The 24,359-nt window shown below is 43.0% G+C and overlaps 1 protein-coding gene across 4 annotated transcripts in view; it reads left to right on the forward strand.

Moving 5' to 3' along the window:
• Window positions 1-1,505: 1,505 nt before the first annotated feature.
• Window positions 1,506-24,359, forward strand: part of LOC135324648 (very long chain fatty acid elongase 7-like) — a 33,859-nt gene continuing 11,005 nt past the window's right edge. The window contains exons 1-2 of one of the 4 annotated variants that reach the window (XM_064501313.1): window positions 1,506-1,602; window positions 22,638-22,731. In XM_064501313.1, the coding sequence (XP_064357383.1) occupies window positions 22,668-22,731 (64 nt within the window). In that variant the 5' untranslated portion in view covers window positions 1,506-1,602; window positions 22,638-22,667. Of the gene's footprint in view, window positions 1,624-1,816; window positions 1,921-3,782; window positions 3,805-22,637; window positions 22,732-24,359 lie in introns of those variants that run through there. The other 3 variants (XM_064501314.1, XM_064501315.1, XM_064501316.1) reach the window with 3 other exon arrangements.

Genomic DNA, 24,359 nt, shown 5'->3' on the forward strand with positions numbered 1-24,359 from the left:
TATGGAGCATGGTGTCCCATTTTGTCGCAACCAAGGCAGTCCTATCAAGCATGGGAAAACAGATATTACAACACATGATGAATATTGGTTGCTTGTTGAGCCATGCAGTTGCAGCCCTCAAGACAAGTCAAGACTTATTAGTCTAAGGCTTCCAAAGGCTCTGCCTGAGCAGGGATGTGCTGGCTTTTAAGGTCTCTTTGTAGTTTTTCTTGGCTGTTGTCTTAAAAATTAATTTGAACCAACGAATCAAAGAAGTTTTCAACTTTTGAAAATTAAGTGGTGGGGGGTGGTTGTTCTGTTTTGTTTTTTCCTTCCCAGGTGAGACATATGGTATTGCTCAATGGGCTGTTATATTTCTACATATCCCTTTTAGCCAAACCCAGTTATCTTTTTAAGAGGTCCTCCTAAAAGCCCCAGGATTTCTTCACTCAGCATAATCCTAACAGTTCCAAGAGGAGCATGAAGCACACCCAAAAGCTTCAGGTCTTAATCTCCTAATCTCCAGCCTAATCAATTGCTCAGTTATGAATTTCTGTAGGATCCCTATGTTTCTCCATCCCTGTCCCATCACCTGTTTTTCAGCCCCTTGTAGTATTTTCACTCTCATAACAAGCTTTCTATGCTGGTTCTGCGTCTTGTGGTCTCAGGCTTCTTGTGGTTTCAAACTTCTCGCTGCCCTCCAATTTAGAGACCCCTTCTGCACTTACACATTGACTGTGTATTAATTTCACAGCATCAGTTTGCATTCACCCATCTTCTTATTATCTTTTCCCCACAGCTCATAAAAGGAGTTTTCCTCTTTTCTTCACTTTTGCCTTTACATGCTCTCTGTGCTCCTTATTTCTGCCTCCTCTTTTGACTCAAGCTGTTATCTCCTTGCTTGCCATCTCAAAGGCTTTCTATGGGCTCGAGTGACGCAGAAAAATGGAGCACCTCCTTATGCTTCAGAAATTCACCACAACCCTTCACTGTACCCCATATTTCTCTATATGGGAGTCCTTTAGGGGGAATTATCCTCATCCTAGGTAGTTCCAAGGAGGGGAACGTTCGTATATTGCGATCTCTTTGGGGTGAGAGGGGGACCTAAAGCACAACTGGTCAGAATTAGCTCAATACTTTATTTTTTCAGAACAACAAATCAGTCTTCCTAGCTTTGCCGTCAGTGAACCTCGCTGGTCCTTGATCCGTCAGCGTGAAGAAGTCCAGCCGAAATTCTGCAGTCCCCCGTGCTTGTGCAAAGCACTGATCAGCGACCTACAGGCACCGGGAGAAATGCTTGGGCACCGCAGCCGCGAGTCTCGCAGCTCGGGGAAAATAGTTCTTCTTCCTTGCGCTTTCGACGCCCCGCGGCAGCCGGGGGCGCAGCCGAGCGAGCCGGGACCCGGGCCGGGCCGGGCCGGGCCGCCCCCCTCGGCGGGGCCGGGCCGGGCGGGGCCGCTGACTCAGGGCCGCCCGCCCCTGCGCGGGGTGAGCGCGGCGGGGGCGGCGCCGGGGCCGGCGCCGGGGCCGGGCCCGGGCGGGGCGGGCCGGGCCGGGCCGGCAGCCACCCGGCCGGGCGGGCCGGGGCGCCGCGCAGTTGCTGTCCGGCGGCTGCGGGGACAGGTGGGGCCGCGCCGCTGCCGCGTGAGTGCTCCGGGGGCGCGGGGGGGCCGCTCCGCTCCGCTCCGCTCCGCTCCCTGCCGCCGCTCCCTCGCTCCTTCCCTCCGCGGGCGGCTGCGCCCCGGCGCCGGCCCGAGCGGGGCGGGGGGCGCGGGGCGGCGGGGGGCGCGTCCGCCCCGGGCTCCTCCGTGTCTGCGCGGGGGCTCGCGCGTCCCCCCGGCTTGTGCTCGCGGCGCCGGTGCCCCAAGCGCCCGGCTGCGCCCCGCGGACTCGTGCGCGCTCGGCTCATCGCCCCGTCTCGAAGAACAAGTGGCAGCAAAGGTGAAACGTGCGGAAGGCCTCTGCCTGGCACAGGGGGCTGCGTCAAGGGTTTTGTCCCTAAAAAATGCCTTCTGCCCCTGCCACGCGCAAGAGAGAAGAGTTGGTGGGAAATGGAGGCCTCTTCCTCCGGGGGGCTACGGCTGGAGACGGCCGGGGAGAGGTGTGGCTCACGCGGTGAAGGTGGCACGAAAACGTACGGCTGGAGGGATGGTGTCTGCTCGGGGGCTGTCTAGCTGGCCGCGAGTGGGGCAGCTCTGCCGGGCCGGCCGTCTTTCCCCTCAGGGGAGACGGCTCTCCCGCCGTTAGTGTGCTGGGCGGGCGCGACATCGGTACGGCGGTGTGGTGAGGCAACAAGAACGGTCGCTGGTGCACGTGGCCAGCAAGGCTGTATCAAGCCCAGCTCTTGGACTTGTCCCTTGTGAGCGTGGATCTGATACTGGTTGTTTGAGCTGTGATATTCCAGCTGGATCTTAGGCCTTACTGCCCCTGAAATAGGACTGGGTCTGTCTTGAAAAGATGTATGTGAAGCTGCAGACCAGCTCTTACTGACCTCTTTGCTTGCTTGTAGAGGAAATCAAGTTACCTAAAGCTGTTAGGACAAATTAGAAACCTCGCAGCTCTGTGTGGTACCCTCTTTCCTTATTTTGCTGTAACTCCATCCTTCCCAGAACCGAGTGTCTGTCTGTGCTGGAGATTACCACGTGGGAGCGGTTTCAACGAGTTTTTCTGGTTGTCAGTAGCAGGCCAGCGCTGACAGCTTGGGAATTCGGCGCTGCCTAATTTATTCTGCTGCTCAGCATCCGGGATGCTGGCTACAACGCAGTCTGGCTTGCTTAGAGCTGGCTTGGGTAGCAATATCTTTGTTGTTTATTTACACTGTATTAGGCAGTGTGGGTGTACCCTGAAAATGCTTTTCTTTGGACTGGGAACATTTCTATTTACACGTTTACTTGAAGTAAGTACAGAAACGCAGGATATAAAAACCAAGGCAAACATGCTTCTAAGTTCTCCGAGTCAGCACCTCTCTTGCAAGTGCAGGGGAATAACACAGCTTTATGGCTGAAATGTGTCAATCAATTTTCTATTAAATAGTACTTATTTACAGCGACGGTAAGGCAGGTTGTAGTACAGGAAGCAATATTCATGGAATGTGTTGGGACAGATGCCATGGCATGAGTCAAATAAGACATGTCAAACAGGACTTCACTAGTTATGAAATTAGCTGGATGCTGTGGCACATCTCTCAGCAAATTACACACCAGTAAAAGAACTAATCAGGTATGTTTCTGTGTCCTGACATAAGTCGACTGCTGCCGCTGGCTGTGCTCCGTGGCGTTCTCGGTGCCGTTCTCTTCCTGGCTTTGTTTCGCTCTGCTGCAATAAACAGGGATAATTTTTTCCCCCCACCTTATGCTCTTGCTCTTTCTTGTGAATCTGTTTCTGCTCAGTACTTCTGGTTCAAATTTTATCTCCTCCGTTCCACGGGCCGGCCCCTGCCAGGTTCCTTACGTGTTTGTCTTTGAGCTGTTAGCAAACGTGGAATGAGGCGGAGGAATAAACAAACCCACGGCCAGACGCGGCGGGGGGGCGCGTGTGTGTGGCTGAGGGAAGCGGCAGGAAAGTCACTTCTCTGCCGTGTTCAGGTACAGGAAGTGGAAGGGAGCCGGGATCCCTTCCTGAATCTTTGTCGGCTACTCGGGAAGTCCTATGCCTTTGCCCTCTTTTGGCTCTAGTTTTGCACGCTTCAGACGGTTTCTCTCGCTGACGCTTGGTGCCCATCGTTGCTGTCCTGCCCGGGGCGGCCACCCCCGCGGTTCTCCCGGCTCGGCGTGCGAGCGCTCCCTGCTCTGCTCCGGCCAAAATGACAGAGTTCAGCTCAAGACGGTGGGGTGAACTAATCTCACTTGCTTTGGCTTGCTACAGTAGGGATTGTTTGTAAAATCTGAATTGCTGAGCTGTGGCAGGTAGGCAAGGGTGAGCAGCTCAGCTGGTGCCGTCCTTCAGTGGTGTCGCTGTTTGTAAGAATCATTTTATGGCTTAACTTGGTTTCAGGCTAGTGGGTGTCTGAAGTTTGAAGTTACTTCCCTAATCCTGTGTAGCTGAAAAGGAAGAAATACTATTCCTCCATTCCTCTTGCTATTCCTTTGTCCATCAGAGCAGCTTTTCACTCTTCTTCTTTTCTTACCTTAAGTTACAGCAGAATAGCACAGGTGCATTTTGTTCATTTTTCTCATTGCCCGAGAGCATCTAAAGTTTGAGAACTGTCAAGTTCGATAACATTTTTCTCTATTGCAATTTATAGATGCTTCAAACAGCAGCTGAATTTCTGGTAGGCCTTCCTGACTATTTGAGAGGAGGCTGATCTGTACTTGGAAGCTGCCTGTGCAACCTAAAGGGCAGAAGCGAAGCACAGGGAAACTCGAGCGGGGACGGCTAAGAATGATTATTGCCATAAAAAAGATTTAAAGCGTACCACAAAAGCTTTGCAGTTGTTTTAGATTTAATTTTAAGAGCTTTCTGCTCATTTAAAGAAGAAATTACATTAAAAGCTGGGCAGTTACTCTCCATGGTTCTCGAGTGCTGGAGAGCAGCTCTCGTGCCTGGTCTGGGGGGAGAATGGCAAAGTGGAACGGATGGACCAGCATCCTGCCCCCGGGCTGAGCACTGCAGCTGCAGAAGGCAAACACAGCATCAGTAGTGAAGAGTAGACCTTTTACTACTTGAAAATATTGGATTATTAGAATAAAAACCTACCATTAACAAAATAATTTTTTATGCCTGATTGTTCTTTTTAAATGCAGCTGCTTTACAGGGCAAGAAAATAAAAGCCAAAGCAGGTCATGCGATACATTTTTATTTTTTGTAAACTGAATACATGATAACAGACCACAAGAAGCTTTGAAAAGTATCAAGTGATGTAGCAGTTCAGAATCTTTCTATTTTTCTGATACTTAGATGAAATCCAAAAAGTAATAGAAATTATTTCAGCTGATATTAAATCTGAAAGTTTCCACCCTGATCAGAGGCACTACAGCAACTCAGATGTCTCTTTGCTTTATCACCTGTCTTTGGTTTCAGTGTTTAATGTTGACTTCTGACCAGAAAAGGTGAGGCTTTTTTTTTTTTAATATACACTAAAACCATGTTTGATGTAGTAAAATGCTTTCTGTGTGCTTGTTGACGTAAGTATAGCTCTTTTTTTTGATATTTTTTGCCTCATGTATTTTCCTACTTATGTTCTGCCTGATTATGACGTTACAAGAAATGTGTATTTTTACTTATGATGTTGACTAGAAAAGATCTATATGCAGCTCATAAATTAAGTAATATGAGAAGAATGCACAGTTTAGAGCATTATAGGTGTAAACCGTGTCTTGGTTGTTATCTTGATAATAGAAGAGAATCAGAGGAACTGAATTTCAGTAGGATTTTTTCCTTCCTTGAAATCCTGAGGCAGCACACAAAACTAGTGTTACTCTTATAAACTTCCGTTCCTAAAGCCTATCCAGCCCAAAATAAGCCCTGGGTTCCAGCCGTGGAGTGGCACAGATGTCACAAGCAGGAGATGTTCAGGTGTTAATAAATAAACTCTATGAATCATCATAATCATTTACCAGGAGCAAAGGAATTCATACTGCCCCTCTTAATTGTGTCAGGGCCGTATTACTCATCAAAGTAAAAGTAATGAACACTTATCTCCACTCAGCTAATGATACCGACTTAGCGTAATTACGTTGTAGTTTCACCAGCATTTTGTTTATCTTACATACTTACGCCCTTGTGCTGCTTTTTCTGTTATGCTGGCATAACCCTTGGTGTAGGCCAGTGCTGGGCTGCATTGAGGAACAGATCTGGTTTAAAAATGCCCTCTGTTTTCTGTGGGGTTGTCCCCCCTGCCCGTGGTCTGTGTCCCAGTCAGTTTTATTATGCAGCCAGAAAAGCAGTTGTTCCAGCACAAGTGAAGGATGACGTGGGAGCAAGAATGAGTAATGGGTATAGGGGTGGATTAAGATGACATTGGTACCAGTCAAAGTGCTCCTAAAATTACAAACTTAGCCTATGAACTGTCAGACTTGGTCTCCTTGAACCGTCAGTATTTGAGAGAAGCCTCTTGTAGCAGCTTTATGAATCCGGACACATTGCCTCTGAATGTTTAATTGCATTGTGAATTCTTTGCAGTTTGGATTATCTTTTATAATGATACGGTGCCTGCACACTGGGCCCTGTGCCTGGAGCCTCTGTTCAAAGCCTTTTTCCTTTTTTTCTTTTCTTTTTTTTTTTTTTAAGGCAGTACTTCAACAAAATGTGTGTGAATATGAACCTAATTCCATATGATGCACCATGAAACACACACTGACAAATTGTATGTGCAGTGCAAAGAGTTTAGAAGTTCCCCTAGGCATCTCCTGGACTGGAATTCAAGAGAATGCCAATATTGTAATTACTGTACTCTAGGTTTGTGGGTATGACTGAGATTAAAAAAAAAAAACAAAAAAAAAAACAAACAGCCCACTAGGAATAACTTTGCTCCTTTTATTCTTTGTCTTCTAACAAAAGAAGGGAACAATTCATGCTGGAGTCTGAAACACAAAGATCAGTTTGTTGATTTGGAAATAATTTGCATTGTATGATCAATCCCGAAACAGCTTAAAGCAAAGCCACAATAACCTGATTCAGTGCTTCTCTGCACGCTTTTAAAGTATGGATACGTTTCACATTGGTACCATTCCCTTTCTTTCAGGAAAGTTGGTTGAGCTGACAAATGTTTTTTGATTGGGTTTTGCCTTATCAGTTAGAAAGAAGAAATACTGGAAACTGTTATAAGTGGTTGAAACTAATGTTTTGTGATTTGTACCTGGGAAGAGTGCAAGGTAACCAAGAAAGAGAAACTTCTTGTGTTAGAGCTGTTGTCACTGGTGGAAGAGAAGAGATCTTTTTGATGAAAAACTCTCTCTGCTTAATCAGGTTTTGAAATACAGTATTTTTAAAATGTTTTAAATTGGATTTTTGTGTAAGGCCTTTACAGCCAATGCTTTCTTTTGTTTCCTTTTGATAAAGTGCATTTTTTAAAATACAAGGGATTGGCTGAAGCATCAAGAGTATTCAGGGTTATAGGTCATGCTCATTTATTCTGTTAAGCAAATATCATGATACTTATTTACTATGTGTTTTTATGAATAGATAGGGATGGGCAACATGGAAATGTCCATCATTTATTCAGAGGAATTATAGCTGATAATCTTGTCTTCTCCTGTAAAGGTGAAAATTGCCTAAACTTAAATATATTTCAACTGAATACTTTAATGTATTCTGCAGTATTTACATTTATGACATCCATTGTAATTCCTTTTTTTATTTGCTTAGATATGTAGTTGGAAATATTTGGATTAAATTAGATTCTCTAATCACTTTTATAGTCAGAGTTCTGTGGCTTGTCTCTTCAGTACTAAAATAAAAGCTTCATTTTCAAGACTTTTAAATGTACAGAATGGATCTGACAAGCTTAATGAAATTATTGTAATGCATTTTGGAAGTGGCCTGTCCACCCTTATCTCTTGTGACTGAGATATATAGCAGGAACTGCATATAAAAGCCAAGAGGCTAATGTAGTAAACTAGGCATTCACTGTCAACTTCAAAATTAAACCTTTCACAGAACTTCTTTTGAGTAATGTTCCAGGGAATGTTGTTATAGATGTTACCTTAGATCACTTGAATGGATATTGTTGTCCCAATAACGTTGTTTCTGTATCACCTGTTATTTTGTATTAAGTGAAGTTGTTAAAGAGGAGTCTGCTCAAGTTTCCTTTCACCTGAAAAAGGAATGAAATTGTAAGAGAAGTTTGCTAATCGCTTATTGCCTGGCTCTGGTGGTCAGGAAATCCACTCCTTTCATGTTCTAACCATGAACACAACTTGTACAGTTTGGACAACGGAAGTTGGGAGGAGGAAGAGCAAAAGATATAAGCTGCTAGAGCTCTCTGTGCCTCCATTCAAAAGCCTTTTAATGAGCGTTTGAAATGTTATGGGGTGAATAATCTCCCAGTTTAATTTCAAATTATCCTGAAACTGCTTCTGATAAATTGAAATGGTCCATTGATCAGGCAGAGGAGTTTATCTGAAAGTTTCAGGAAAAATGATTCCTGGACTTGAGTTGGAAAACACTGGCTTCCGACTTATCTTTGCATTCTTCCTACTCCATTGAAATGAGGTTGCTACTACGCTTTAAAACTGAACAGCTTGGGTACCCCTTTTGCTTACCTCTAAAATTATTGAAGGGAAAAAAGCTTCTAGAGCTGTGGAAATTATGCAGTTTGACCCTTTTGCTTTTATTTTGTAGCGGCTTTCATAAATCCATTTACACTGCACTCCACGCATCATTAGTTGCCTTCATGCAAGGTGCCAGAGCATTGGCCAATGCTTAATTGAATCTAGAGAGACTCCTGTGCTAAGGAAGGGAGCTGTTTTTACAGATGGCAAAATTATATGACCTTGAGTCAGCTGTTGAGACAGTAGCAGCAGTGGGAAGAGGCTTAGTCCTCCATCCCAGTCAGTAAAAAAGCAGCAGGCTTTTTGGATACCATCAGCTGGGCAAACCTGCAGCTATATAAGGTGTGTGGAAAGAGGTGACTGGGTGAAAGTGAATTCCCTAGTTTGAATACGAACAGTGCAAAAGAAACTACCATGCCTGCGTAGAAACCGCCTGGGCGATGAGGGCTGCAGTGTTGCTTTAGGCTCAGACTGCAGTGTGCCATCTGGTAGTTCTGCGTAATGACTGGAGTAGTGGACTGGCATCCAAGGCTTTGGTTTCGTTCACAGATTTGTTGTGCTGTTCTAGGTGATGGAAAAATTGCCCTTTCTTTCTGACCTCTTCTGTGAAGCACTGAAACTTGTGGGTGAAAATGCTATGTCAGACCTTTTTTTGATAACTGAAATGCATAGTTATATATAAGTTTAATCTTTCTTTGTACTGGAGGGATTCCAGTATTCCTCTTCTTTCCTGCTGTTGTATGCTGAGTAGACTATTAGACACTTGTCTGCTTCTTGTATGCTGGTGTTTTACAGGAACATTAGCCTTAGGCTGAGTGCTTCACTTCTTGCCAAGCTTCTGCACTGAAAGTATCGTTGTCTCCTGTGTTATTCTGATGTGGTGCATCTACTGCCTAATGCGCTTTGTTGATGGGATGAACTTTTTGAGCTATTTGTATTTGGCAATCTTTCAGCATCAGAAAGAGGGAAAAATAAGTGCAGTCGACATGGCCAGATGTACCAGGTTCATTCCTGTATGCTATCTAGCCGAACTGATCTATTTTAATCTGTGGTGATGTCTTGTGGTCCTGGGTGGCCTCTGAGTGCTTGGAAAGATGATAAAAACTGCATTCCTACTGTGGCCCTGGAAGATACCGATACAAGATGGAAAATATTCAGTGATTTTCCTAGGTGGAGTTGTGCCTTACAACATAGCTGTGTTAAACCTATACGTTAATGGAGCATATTTCATTCTGTTCTTATGTTATTATCCAATATTTTAAGCTAAGTCTAAAGACCCCAGGGTTACGAACTCACAACCTGTAAAATGCTGCTTTACACAATGTTCTTGAGCTTCCTGAAAGTGTAAAATACTGAAGGATTTGTTTTTTAAATTCCTGTTAGCAAGGGAACTAAGATCTAGGTAACTAGATTTGGAATAGAAATAAACCTTCAAAGCTGTGTCACGTCACTTATATTTTACCCATAGTATCTCTACTTTTCATTTTGTTATGCAAACCACTGCATGTTGACTGCTGGGAAATTGAACGAGGAACAGAAATTGTTTTAAATTTGAACGTGTATAACAAATCTAGTTTAAAAAAAGTTTTAAGATGCTTTTGCTAATCAAGTCAGTTAACTTTTTTAGCTCATGGAGAGTTTTGCTCTCATGTAAGCTTTTGAGGTGGAATCGTTTCTAGTGGTTAGGTTATCTTCTGATGACTGCCTCACAGCATTGCTTCGCCCTTGGAGTGACCTCCGTGTTGTCTGTGAAGGCCTTCTGCTGCACCGAGTCACCTTGTTTGGATGTTTCCTTTCTCGTTCTGGTGTTCGCAGGCAGCTATGAATGGCCCTGTTCTGTCCTGTTGATTGAGCCCTGATCCCCAGTGCTTTCACAGGATGCCCTTTGGAAGTCCAACACCTCTGTAATCCTTTGCAGGGCAGCTGCTAGTCCCATGGAGAAGGGTAAGCTAATGACAGACATTTACAAGACAGAGAGAGAGCGAATGGAGAAAAGCATTTTTGGAATTGCTCTGAATACTGAGTCAAAGCAAAGTTGCACCATGTTTTGTGTTCTTACCCTGTGCCCAACCTGTGTAGCTGGATTGCCCTGCAAGGGATACAGTCGCCTCCGAAGGGAAAGGTGCTGTAGAAAGATACCAACTGTGCAGAGGCAGCATCCAAGAGAGCTTTGGTGGTACCCAGAAGCTTACTCAAATTTCAAACAGAATTGAATGGGAGTTTATCGTATACTAATTTGCCTGTATTCATCCTTGGGCTCAAAGTATAAGCACAATGCAATCTTGACAGTGTCCTTTTTGATGACAGGATCATTCCCCAGGGTTGCTTTCTCCAGCTGTCCCTAGAGTTCAGATGTCTCTTTGCCCTCTGTCCACCCTCCATGGTTCCTCTCTTGAGTACAGAACACAACATGCATTTGCTGGGAAACATCTGGCTTTTTTTGCAAGGCATTTCCACCTCACTTCAATTTCTGAAACTATATTTCACTTTTTCAGTAACTCCAGTTAAGTATAAACCAATTCTTTCTCTTTTTCCAAGTGGAGATCCTCTTTGGGATGCAGGAGGAAAACCGGATCTCGCAGGCTGTTAGGAGAAATTAGAACTCTTTTCGTATTCCTGCTGCTCCAGAAAGCCGGCCTGCTCTTACTCGTGCTGGCTGAGACCCAAGTCTCCAGGCGCTGGCGTAATGTAACTTCATGATTTGCCTGACACTAATATTAGTGAATGTTTTGCAGTAATTAACTAGACCTTTCATCATGGTGAAGATCTATCTCAGGCTGTTGATTTTAAACAAAAAAGCCCATGCCTTTGTATCTCATTGCACATCCCTCAATGATTTGGGGCCTCCAACTGCACTTCTATGACTTCCCACCTCTGGACTGGAAAGGCTCAGGATGTTGCAGTGCGGTAGCTTCCTGGAACACTTCACAAAGCACATTCACAACAGGAGCTGATTTGCCAATACTGAACTTTTAAGCAGCGGGGGTTTTTTATGATTATGTGAGCGAACTTTGTCTTGCAGAAGCGGTGTTCTGGTACTTCAGTTTGCAAACATGCTTAGCGCAATTTCCTTTAAAATGGCCTCTGTCACCCTAAAGTCCTGCCGTCATCTCTCACTGTTGAGCAGTCACTGCCGGTGTTGCACTTCCCAAGGTTCACTGCTGTGCGGTGCGGATGTGCCTGCGCAGCTGCTTCCAGCTTTCTTTTGGAAGAGTCTCCTAGGGGATGCCGTTCCTCACAGTGACCGTGCTCAACAACGTCTGCTACGCTGCGTGGCAGCTTAGAAAAAGGGGGAGGAGGGCTGTCATGAACAGTTCTAGGTCAGCCTTACTTAAAATTCGTGCGTGTATGTGTACCCACCTAATGCAGTGTGAGCAAAATCAGAGCAGAGAGAACATGTTATTTTGCTGCTCAGCTGAGGTATCTGCTTAGGACCCGGAGGGGTGGGTAGGTTGAACAAGTGCAGGTGGTGGGAAACAACGGGAAGAGAAATCAGCCCAAGCCAGCATGACAGTGGTGTGGGGGCAGTTCTGCTTTTGTAAATTGCTGCATTAAAGACTGAACAAAATACTGCGTTGCAGCTCTGCACAGGTGTTATCAGTGCTACTACTTACCCATGTTCTGAACCCAGCAAGACTCCAGCTGGTGCTGTGAAGTGCCATAAACTGGCATTAGCTTTGCATCGTGTTATCTGTAGTGACAGCAGCTGGGTTGAGTGCGTGCTGTAGGCAGGATGTTAGAAAAGCAGACATAGAAAAATGCTTGTTCCATTGGTATTGGTAAAAATTTTTCACTTTGCTTGCTCACCTCTTCTTTTTTTAGGGTGAATATTGTGTTTTTAAGGTAACAATTTTTTTTTCTCTCCCCTTCCTGTGAAACACCTTTCTGCTGTATTTTGGTATTACAAGGACAGCACCATCTCCCCTTCTCTGTCTATCACAGGTAGAAATTTATGGTTTGATTTTTATTTTATTTTTATTCCTGTATTTAATTTTCTCCAGTGCTGAATACCCACAGATACATTGGCATTGAATATTTGGTAACAAGATGTCTTTGAAAATTGGAAGTCTTGTCTGCTTTTTCTGTTGGTATTAGGCAGATTAGGAAGCTGTTACCTGTGTAACAAATCTTATTTTCATTTGTTTTAAGGTGTTTCCTCTGAAAGTTGAGGTCTCATTCTGCATCTCTCTTCTTGTTCAGCTTCCAAGGAGTTGAACTGAGTCCCTCCAGTAGTGACTATTTAACAATGATTTATTTAATTGTTCTGTTAAATGAAGGGTAAAGACAAACTGAGATTTTCTTTACCAGCTCTTGGTAACAAACTGTTTCTGTTGTAATTAATTTGATGCATGAGATTCTCATGTGCAAATCTCTCATTAATGGTCAATGAGGATAGATTATGTGACTGAGCCAACGTAGTAGCTCAGCTTGCAGCTGAAGAAGGGGGACTCACTCATGTCCCTTTTCGTGTTTTCACATCATACACTTCCATCAGGCAGGTAGGTTACAAGCAATAGTGCTCATAACTAGAGTCAATTCTAAGCCATCCTGCCTGGAAGTACAAGAATGATACAGACTTTGTGTAAACATATAACAGAGAAGAGGTGTGGAGAGTTTTAGACTGAACACAAATCTTGGCAACATTAGCTGAACCTGCTTGTGGCCTGCCCGTGGTCAGGGTATGTGAAGGTGGTCGTGAGAACTGACACAAGGGTGCTCTCATGTGTGTTCCAGATGTTTCTCTCTGAAAGGAGAAATGGTAGAAAAGTTGAAAAGTGTCTTACCATTTAACATTTAAATAGCTACGCTGTGTATTCAAAACAAGTAATTTTCATCGCTGCATAAGAAGAAATTTGGTATCCTTAATCTTATTTCATGGGTGCCTCCACAAAGCCCATTTGTTCTTAGTCTTCAAAAATGCTAACTTTTGGTCCCTTCAGAGATCTTTGGTCACTTTCGTTCTAAGTATTTAGTCAGCACTTCCACCACCTGCATCTTTTTAGAGCTTATCTGTAAATTGTTTGTAAAACATAGGAAGTATATTATTTCTAATAAAAAAGTTAATGGCACAAATTCAGGTTAAAAAACAGAGCATGCTATATTTGTAGTGCAGCTTGAATACCACTCCCTACCCCTCTAGGTCAGTATGGAGTTTTATATTCTGCTTTGGTTACTAACAGTGTACATGCACTTTGGAAATACTACAGATATCAATTGTTCTTATCTATGTATCATAACTATTGCTACTGTAGGGGAAAAAAACAGAATGGGTATAAGCTCTTCATACTGACTTGCAGAATGAATGGGGAGCATTGGATGTGGGTGTTAGCACCATTTTTTGTGCATCTGAAAACATGAGATTGCATTACTAGCTCTCAGTTCTCATTTTGTGAAAGCCTAGTTGAAGTGGCCCAAAGCTTAGCTGATCAGGTCTGGGAGAAAAATTAAAACATTGCAGAAAGTTTTCTGGTCATATAATTAGCAAGGATGAAAAAGAGACACTATTAAACCCTTTGGATGAGGAAGAGATTAACCTGAGTCAGATATGGCCGAAATACAAAATTAATACTTCACCAAGGTTTTTAATAAGGATCATGATGTACTATTATCTAATGGAAAGGAGGTTGGAGTAATAAGAATAATGACATCATAGGTGAAATTAAACCTTATTTTGACTTCTAAGCAGAAGTAGTCATGTGGCGTGTGTCACCGGGCTCGCCGCGCAGGCAGGAGTAGGCGGCTTTGGGAGCCAGCGTCGCGGAACGGGAGTGGGATCGGAGCGCCGAGCGCGAGGCTTGCGCTGGGGCGGCAGCAGTGGCGGCGTCTGGTGTACGGGTTGCCGGGGCGGCTCTCGGCCCCGAGGAGGCGACGGGTAGATTAGTGGTCTGTAGGACGACTGACACGCGAGCATCCTCAGCGAAAGCGTTTCTAGCTAAGGTGGGGAAGCGCTGACAGCAAGTTAAAATTCTAGCAGCCTTTCCCACAACTCGTTTATGTTTTTGCCTTTCCCTGAAACACTGGAAATGTGGGGAGAGAAAACTGGAGAAGATGTGCTAATGTGCAGGGTGTTTATTTTCCCAGTGAAACTGGGAACCCTTTCAGGGGCCTGCCTGATGTTTTTTTCTTGTACTTGAGTGAAACTGATAATCCTGTTCAGACTTGCATCCCAGCTGTGCCCTCAGGGACTGTTTGGACTTGATGTGCCTTTCTAGGTCATGTGGGACATTAGTGCCTAGGTTCACTTGCACTTACATCATTGTGACGGCAGGTAATTTAAGATATTAGTGATGCCATATCCCTCACTGCCTTATTGTAGCACAATGTAATTTCTGTGGCTTCAGTTCTGGTGTTGTGAATGCCCTTGTGGCTTGTGATGAACAGAGCGATGACTTGATGGACAGAGCGATGACCTGGTGAGGTGCAGTGTGCGCACTTCTGTCTAAAGCTCTCGTGCACGGTTGTCCATGAGTGTGCAGGACTGGACTTGATGATCCCTGTGTTTCACCATCAGCTTGAACTCATCTGTGGCTGAGCTGCTGCTCCCTCCTTGCTCCCTTCCTGCACATCCCGGGTGCTGTGCTCTCCCCATTTCCCTTGCGTGAGCTCTTTCAGCTGCACCCACTGATCTGACTGAAAAATAACCTTTCCCTGAAAGATTCAGATTTCAGTTGGGTCAGTGAGCTGCTGGGGCTTGTCCTGCAGCTGCCTGAGGACCAGACCAGTCTGTCATGTTGTGCTGTGGGACTCCACGGTTGGGGGGTTCCCCCTTTCAGCCGTCGCAGTGGTTGGGTGGTATAAGGCGATGGGGAGATGGCTCCCGCCGTTCTGTGTTCGTTGAGCCGAGCACAGCGGTGCCGCGTCTGCTGCGCGTGAAGGACCTGAAACAGCTCCCAGATGAAGGAGCTTTTCTGTGCCTGTTACCACTGCTCAGCCTTGCTGTGAAGTCTCCAGTATCAGATCTTTTAGCAGTTGAATTTATAGGCAGGTGTGGAAAGAAACATGAATTGGTCTTTATTTTAGGCGGCATCAGAATGGAAAATCCATTAGGCTGGCAGAAAACCAGTGGGAAGTGTGATTGAAATGAAATGTATTTTCACTAGTTCTGCTGCTTACAGAATGCTTTATTCATGTAGGTAAACAACAGATTTGATGCTAGCTTAAAAAGCAAAGCATTAAATAAAGAGGTACTGTGTATATAATTCTATAAAGGTAATTATACAAGGTAACTGTCTGGTCTCTTACTGAATATTGCCAAAGGTGGATTTTACAAGTAGACACTCTGAAACAGTTTCTAAATCTCTTTCATACCTTTAGAGGTTTTTGGTTTTTTTGTCTTTTTTTTTTAATTAAAAGAACTTGCACTCATTGTGAAACTTGCTATTCCCTCTCCAATGTCTAATGCAAAATATACATGGAGAAATAGTTGATGCACTGTAATGAATTAAGATCTCTTTTTTAAAAAAGGATCATCCTTCAAAGACAAAGTCTGAATTTTAATCAAGGTAGCAACTAATACATCTCTTGAAACTTGGGAATTTCTCAGAAGACCTCCATTACAGAACTGCCTTGCATACTTTCTGTACCCCACTTAGGCAGAACTGTCATCTAACAGGAGCAGTGTGTATGAGTCAGATTAAGAAGAAAGAGAAGACCTCCTATTGTTAAGCAGGAAGTAGCCAGCTTGGCTGTAAGATGAATCTTTCCAAAAATGGGTTGTGTGGTTGAGAGAAGGCATAAAGGGTTGGGGAGGTAATAGAAGCTCCTCTCTGGGAAATCAGTAACAATAGTTGACACCCAACCAAAGCTTAAAACTTTGTTGCAGAATATAGGTGAGTAACCAATCTAATGTAATAGGCAGTTTGTATTTGTTTGCCGTGTGGTATAAAGGAGTAATGTAGTTGGAATAAGTGTGATTGTATAACCACACAACCTTGGGAAATAGGAAAGGCAGAGCTAATATTTCCCAGGTAAAGCTAAAGATATGATCTGTGAAATGTTCTGGTTTTGCTGCCCTGTGAACTCTGAGAGCAGAATTACAATAGCATATGGAGCGATTCTGAAATACTACATAATTGTGCCTGAATACATAAGTCAGTATTACTCTTATTTCCTAAGCTATCATTTTGAAATCAGACCTGCCTGGGGCAATGCTTTCTATAGGCTTTCGCTGTCTGTCTGTGGGATCTGAGGGACAGAGGGTCCCCCATCATTACTGGACTGCCAGCTCGGGGCCTTGACCTGCGTACGTGCCTGAACCTTTGCTTTTGGCATCTGCTGCAAGTGGAAATTATCCTGGTGGAAGTTTGTGCATTACTTTTGTATTTTCCTGTCTTTTGCTAAAAGATACCTGTAAAAATAGCTTATCCATCTTGCGAATTATTTGCTTTGCTCTCTAGTGTAAATTCTTAACATGAGTGACCATGGAGCTTTGGAGGTTGGTTTCTGGAACAGCAAAACTTGCATTAGATCCTCGGCGAGATTGTCTCATTTTGCTCGGTTCTGTTAGGCTTCTTTTGTTCACTTGTTTTCTGCTTAGTGGCTGTTGGTGCTAAAACTTCTGTTATAAAATTGCTGTTTAAAAGCAAATCTTGGTATCTCCTTTAATATTTAAAAACTCTATGTAGGGGGAATAGATAGCCTGAAGAATGGCAAATATCTTTCATGTGGGTTAGGCAAAGGAATGTGAGAAACTGATTGTTCTCCTAAAGAAGAATGTTTGAGGCATACCAGTAATTCCCATTACGAGGATCACTAATAGCCTTTGTGTACTAACAGAATTTGAGCACTTGCAACAACTTAGTACCTACATCTCGTCACAAGGCGGCTGTCTTCACGTGGTTTGCTGTGGTATTTGTGGCTTTTTTGGTTGAGGAAAAAAATGCACACTGTTTGCTGGTATAAATGGTCTTACTGTCCATGTTTGCCTTTCCTGTGAAGGTAATGATCAGACTTGAAATTGGTTCTGCAAAGCTGCGTGCCTTGACTCAGCTGCAGTTAGGGGGCAGCTGCGTCAGCTGTCTGCTGAGCCGCGGGAAACCAGAGGCCAGCAAACTACTTTGCTCTTTTCACGTGGCCTTATCCATCAGTTGGCTCATTTAGACCCCAGTTTTTATAATGATGAAGACACATTTGTTTAGAGTTGTCTTCAGAAATAGTGTTAGTACAGCTTGCTTGAACCTAGATGTGCAGTATTACTTCTATTGATATCTTTAAAATAAAAAAAAATCCTTTCTCCCCCAAGAGCTGAGTACGTTGTGTATGTTTTTGTGAGGTGATTTCAGTGCTTGTTTTCTGAATGCATGTGTTTGGGAGGGCTGCATATATGTGCTTTAGAACTTTTCAAACTACACAGACTGAACTTAAATAGTTGGACTTTTTTTTAAATTGAGGTCAATCACTTCTGATACATCATTTAAAATAACCTCATTTAGAAAATTAGTCTACCAGTCTGACTTCTATCATTTTGGGAGGGTTTGTTGCATTCTGGACACTCTTATTTTTAAAAGAAAATTTCTTACTGCTGGGGTATTTTATTTGCATTTTGTAATCTTGTTATAAGCAGAAAGTGGAACACTGGAAAGTAAAGTGTTGATTCTGTATGTTGCAAGTGTGTAAACTAAATATATATTATCCAACTTAATTGTGGCTATATAGATGCTTAAAGTGAAGATGAGTTTGCAGCATAAAGAACTAAGGCTTTGTATTTAACTAATGGCTTTCTTGGTTTGCCCCCAGTCTGTCCCTTCAGGCCAGATATTTCCAATCTCGTATTTATACGGATAAGTTCTATAGAATCAAACTGCCAAGCACTATGGAGGATTGTGTTATGGGCAAAGCATTATCAGGTTGCTTCTTAGCAACATGGTTGTATGGTGAAAAAGCAGTCTTTCAAAAATGGTTTGGTTGCTGCTGAAGCGTCAGCTAGTTGTTTGTCTTGTGTGTGTGTGTGGGGGGGGTTCTTTTACTCTTTTATTTAAAAAAATAAGAGGCCTTGATCATATTTTTCCTTTATTCATAAGAATTTTAAGTCTGTCAAAGAAGTGGAACATGATAACACAAAATAGCTTCCATGCTGCTCTTAACCCTATTTCTAGGTAGTTAACAAACACAAAATCCTAAAAACCTACTGTAATGCAAACAATCCTTCACAGAAGTGGAATACTTCCCTTATAAAGGCAAATTAGATAGCTAGCTAAATTTAGTGAGCAGAGTTGTAAAGCATATTGAAAGTAAAGCAGCAGTGCTATATACAAAAGTTGATTTGAAATCAACCTTTCAGCTGTAAAAAACCTTTGAAGAGCAGTCTCTTTCTTGCAGGCATTATGCCTGCTCTTAGAATAATTAGTTTAATTTATTATACTACACTTACTTTCAGATGCAGAGCAATTTATCAGTTCGTCAATGTATCTTGTGTGTTGGGGCTGAGCTGGGGTGGCTGCTCTCTGCCTGGTGCATCCTTCTCCCAGGGACAGTAGCTGAACTGCAGACATTTCGGAGGCTTACCCGCTGCTCCGGAGTCCTGTCCGGCTGCCTCGCTTGTGAACGCAAACGAGCCTTGCAGGCAGAGCGCCCCTGCTCTATTAGTGCTCGTGAAACGTTTTAAAGGGAGCCGAACTGGCAGTGCTGACCAGGGCCGGGGCCAGGAGCGGGGTCGGTGCCTCCCCGGCCGAAGGGGCAGAGGGCTGCTTGCCCCTGCTGCGCCTCCACCCGCAGCGGCAGCTCCCTGTTGCCAACGGTCTGGTTCCAGGTGGAAAGCTTACTTTTGGCCACAACGGCGAGCAGGTGTAAGAGTCGCTATTCAAACACAGACCGCACATTTGTCTGACTCCGAATACAAAATTAAAGTGGTATTGACGAGGTAAGAGGATAAATGTGAAGAATTACATATTTGTCAGCTTGCTTTGTCAGGATGAGGGAAGGTTGTGCCATGAGAGGGAGGAAAAGTCGGACCAGCTCCTCCCCCAAACCTGCAATAAATGGCAGCCACATTTTGAGCCAGCAACCACACCAGAATTTTCTGGATTTCTGAGAGCATATTTTGAAGTAGTAAGTTATTGATTTAACCTAGGGTTTGGTCAGCAAGTTGAGCTAGCCAGCCTGAATTGCAGTAATGTCTTTGTCAGGATGTGAGCAGGAAGATTTGAGTGTGCAGTGAAGTTATTAAACTATTGTTTTATTGAAGTGCTGATTAAATATAATGTGGTTATTTGTATTCAGTGAATATAATTTTATTGGAACATTGAGCCATGCTGTGCATGAGGTGTCTGTAGCTTTTGGCAGAATACCATTGTAGCTGTTTGCCATACTGCTGAACCATGTATCTTCTGCTTGCTGTGCCTTGTCTCTTCCTAGACTCATGAGACTGAAATAGGAAGAATATTGGATTTGAAGGATAATGTAATCGATCTAACTATTTTAATAAAATATTCATAAAACAGATTTTTATTCCCTTCCCTCCACCATGCATCACTCAGTCACTTGCAGCTGCGTTGCTGTAGTTTTCATCAGACACTCTGAAGTTACTAGGTGTTCAAGACAGCGTAGGCTTTACATTTGATATCATCCACAGCTTGGCTTATGAAGCAAGATGGTGGAGTGTTTAAAATTTACCGCTGGCCATAGAATCCTTTTCTCTTGTGTGATTGCTATTGCCAAAAAGAAGAGCATCACTGAAATCTTCTCTAGAAAGGCAGCGGACGTCTCCCACTTGTCCTGATTTTGCCAACACCTTTTTAGCCGTAGAGTTTTATAACACATGAATGCCCTTTGCAGCAGATGTTGCAGGTTGGAGTTGGTCAGAATGAACATGGACTTTTCTTGTTGGTCTGTGATAAAATGAGTGTGCCTGCACAGGCTCATTGAACTCGGGCGTGATTGTGCGTGTGTGTACATTACAACTGGGAATAAATGCAGTTACTGCAGACTTCTGGGCACAGCTAGAGCTCAGGAATGTGCAGAAAATGGTTTATCGATTACAGCAAATGCCTTTGGACCAGTTCAATGTGAAATGGGTGGAGCAAGGCACCACTGAATAAAAAAATGATAATAGATGAAGCTGAAATCTCTAAAGAAGTCTAGTTCCTAATGTATTGTTGTGCTCTAAGCTATGTAGATTGGAAAACATTTGTAAAAAAGTGAAAAGGGATATTTATACTTCATTTGAATAAAAAAGGAGTCTTTGATCCACTTGACATTGGAGGTTATGCTACACACTACAGTGCCCGCATGTCTGAGCCATATTTACTCTATTGGAATGACATGGTCACTAGTTTGGAGTAAGCAGATTAATTTATGTAAGTAGAAATTGACTGTTCTGCACTTACATATTTAAATCAGAAATACCTTGATGGCTTCCAGTAAAGCTTTTGACCTTTGGTGAATGTTCAGAATTGTCTCAGCAGTCCCCTGTATCCAGGGTTATGTGGTGGAGAGACTGACTTAACTTTAAAGTTCAGCTCAGTGTAATAACAGAATACTACTTCTGTGAAGTTAGCATTACAGTTAGCAGGCTGTGTGAGGGATCATGGGACAGTCCTCTGCTTTTTAGTTGCTGTATCTGTTTTTCCTCTGAGCAGTGGGGAGTAAGTTTGCATTTATGAAAAATGTTTGTTAGCTCAATATATTACTTTTACCATAAAAATATATCTTAATTTTAAGAAAAATGATGAGAGAGAAAAAGATATTTTAATATAGAAAATAGAAGAAAAAGAAAAGAAAGATGTATCTTGTTTTGTGAAGGATGATAGGCTTGTTGGGTCAATATTCACTTTTCTGGCATCCACAAAAATAGTTTTTAGTCTGTAAAGTGCAAGAATTATAACGTTATATCTTAAATATGGTGGCTATGATGAAATGAGAAACTCATCACCTCTTTGTTCTTTTGGACTCAAGATACTTCATGTAGCTCTTTAAATTTGTATGGTGCTAAGTCAAGGTAGTACAGAGTATGTGTCTGAAAATGGTCAGCACAAAGGTGGTGACATTGACTTGGGAAATGCTGGTGCTGGAGCATGGTATTTCTGGAAGATGTGAACTTTAAAGATTTGCAGAGGGAGCATTTTCTGAACAAGAAAGGGATGGCGGTTTCAGATACACAGACACAGACACATAACCTGGAAGAATAAGTGGGAAAAGAAGTGGTTAGCAAAATGGGACCTGGGGAGAGGTAGGTGGGAGGGACTCTAACGGAGGCAGGCTTGCTGGTGGTGCTGTGCCTTGTGATGAAGGGTGTGTGTGGTGTACCTCGAGGTGCCTAAAAACCCTTGTGCAATGGGAGTGAGCAGGAGATAGATTTAGAAGGGAGACGAGTGACATTATTATGCAGGATTGTTAAAGGGAGGACAAATGAGGAGTCGCTGGAGAGAGCAGGGAGCGCGGCATGGCCACTGGGAGCGCGGAAGAGGCTGGCGAGCTGCAGCTGGCGCGGCCCGGCGGAGGCGGGAGGGATGGAGGCCGGAGGAAAGGGGCTGCTTGGCAACAGGCACCACTGCCTGCAAGGCCAGCGAAGGCAAATCGTGTGTGAAGGTTGCACAGATGTATTGAGAGAAATCACATGGCTAAGTGACACACTGAAATGGGAATAGGAGAGGCACCGTTTGGATCTATCTATCTATCTATCTATATGTGTGTGTGTGTGTGTGTGTGTGTGTATATATATATATATATATATATATATATAAGTATTTTCTGGGGGAATGAGATAAGGGGAGGGCTAATGAGTATTTGATTTTGTAGCAAATATCAGTATGCACAGAAGCTTATTTCTTTGCTTTACATATGCAGGCGGTGTTGCTTGCAAACTATATGTGCTGGATAATTTTTGTGAGTTACTGATATCAGTAGTACTGCGACACTTCACAGTCCTGGTGTGGAAACAGTTGATTCATCAGAGTGTAATTTGCATACTGATTATAGCATGACTAATTATTGTACTTAAAAGGAGCATGCAGACATACTAACATCTTTCCTCCTGCCCTCCTACCTTACAAATACTTCTTAGATAGAAAATTAAACTTCTCAGTAATAACAGCAAATGTTGCAAAGCTGAACTTTTTCTCATATCAGTGAATTGAACTTTAAATGGAGATGGTAATAAAAATGGATTTAAGCAGCTGCCCTTTATTTATATTTTTCCTTTAATTGTAACGGTTAACCACAGCGTGGTTTCTTGAGATAACGTTTTATGGTATGGAAGCACCTTGTCTGGCATGTAGAGATTACAAAATCATATTGTTGCGCATACCAACTCGGCTGTAAATTAGCCCCAAGCATAGTGCGATGTGGTCAGCTACCGCTCCCTGGTCTGTATTTCACATGCAGTGCGCTGTTAACCTTCTCCATGTTTTTTTCCATTCTGCTTCCTGAAAATCTTTCCCAAAACACTTTATTCATCTTTTTTTTCATTAATTACAGAAATCCATATTTCTGTTTTGTTCTGTTTTCCTGCAGGCAGCATCATAAAATCTTAATCAAGTGAAAATGGCCTTTAGCAATCTGACATCAAAGGCTGTACTACTTTATGATGAATGGATTAAAGATGCCGGTGAGTCATTTCAGTCTAAAATGTATTAACTTTCAATGATTTCGAATAGTATTGTGTAGCTATTCTAAGTATACTATTTATCAGCAACTTAAAGTAGCTTTGTCTTCCTGTAAATGTTTCTTAAGGCTTGTCAGGTTACCTATTGACATTTTTAACTATAAAGAACAGGATAGTTTCTGCAATTAAAAAAATGAAAAAACAAAACACAGATACTTATGGACTTAAAATCCAGACTAAATAAAGTATAGATAGTGATTCTTCTATAAGGGTTTTTCAGCTTGCCAGAAAATAGTAGTTTATATTTTTCTGCATTACTAAACATAAAGCTTTTTTTTTTTTGTTGCAAAACTAATGTTATTTTATCAGTTAATAGGGTGAGGTGCACAGTATTGCTGTATTTTGCTTTGGCTGATGCTAACGTAGCAGGTAAAAGGAAGTACAAAACCTGATGAGTTGTTATATTATCTGAAATTACTCTTCAGAGTAATTCACTGTATCACACTCCTGTTTAGAAAAGGAACATTATTCTCTTGTTGCAGCTGGTAGGAGGATATTAAACATGCTTTGGTTTGACATTGTTGTTCTGTAGCTCTTCATGTTTACCAAAGAGACGACAGACGAGATCTCAAGTTTGGGGCTGTAAAGAGCTAGTGATTCTCTTGCGGTGCCGCGTGTAGAGATTTCATTTTTTATCTAATGCCTGGTGCTGTGGTTCACAGCGCTTGTTGGTCTGCGGGCAGCAGGACGGAGCCTGTTACATGCTGCAAGCAGCACTGCGTTCTGCCCTCCTCCTTGCTTTTTGTTCATTTCCAGTGGCTGGAAACAACATCAGAGGGCATCAGGGATAATATGTTGCTTGAATGCCATGGGCTGAAGATCACTAACCTAGGGCGGTTCAGTCATAAATTAAACATTTAACAAAAATTTGTAGTGGTATAGTTCCACTTCCAAAATAGAGCAACAAAGCACCAAAGCAGCAGTTTGCTGACCCAGTAGTGAAGCTGGGGTCATTCAGAAATGAAACTTCCAAAAGTCAGCTTATTTAAACAAAACAAAAAATAATATATATATTTAATTTGGCAGTCTCCTGATTATGAAGAAATGGTCAGGCCTTTGGTGAGCCAGGCCTCTATGATGGGCCACAAGAAAAGTGAATCGTAGTGGAAGCTAGCAGGTCTGCTGTGGTCAGGTGTGGAGGGAGAGAACAGCACATGCGTAGAAGAACGACTCTGCAAAAGTTAAAATCTGTATGGGATAATTGGAGAGGAATTTACAGCATTTTTGTCATTTGGAGGCTTGCAATATGAAATTGTGTGTTTTATGGTGCATTGAAAGTGTTGACATGCCTGGATTTAATAGGCACAGGCCTCAAGTACTAAGCTATGAACACTGATTGATGGGACAGAATGTCTTCTAACTTCAAAATCCCCATGATTACTTTGGCTAACACCATACTGCTTATAAGGCTCAAGGATTTTGAAGAGTGGGGCTACTTGTTATTCTGTGACCTGAACTTGGTACATAAGGTTCATGCTCCCCCAGAAGAATGAAGCTTCGCTTGGAGATGCAGCCTCAGTGCTCTGCTTGCCTGTTACCTTCCGCTGTTGCCTCCCAAGGTGTATTAATGT

This window comes from Dromaius novaehollandiae, chromosome Z (assembly GCF_036370855.1).
Source record: "Dromaius novaehollandiae isolate bDroNov1 chromosome Z, bDroNov1.hap1, whole genome shotgun sequence".
NCBI lineage: Eukaryota > Metazoa > Chordata > Aves > Casuariiformes > Dromaiidae > Dromaius > Dromaius novaehollandiae.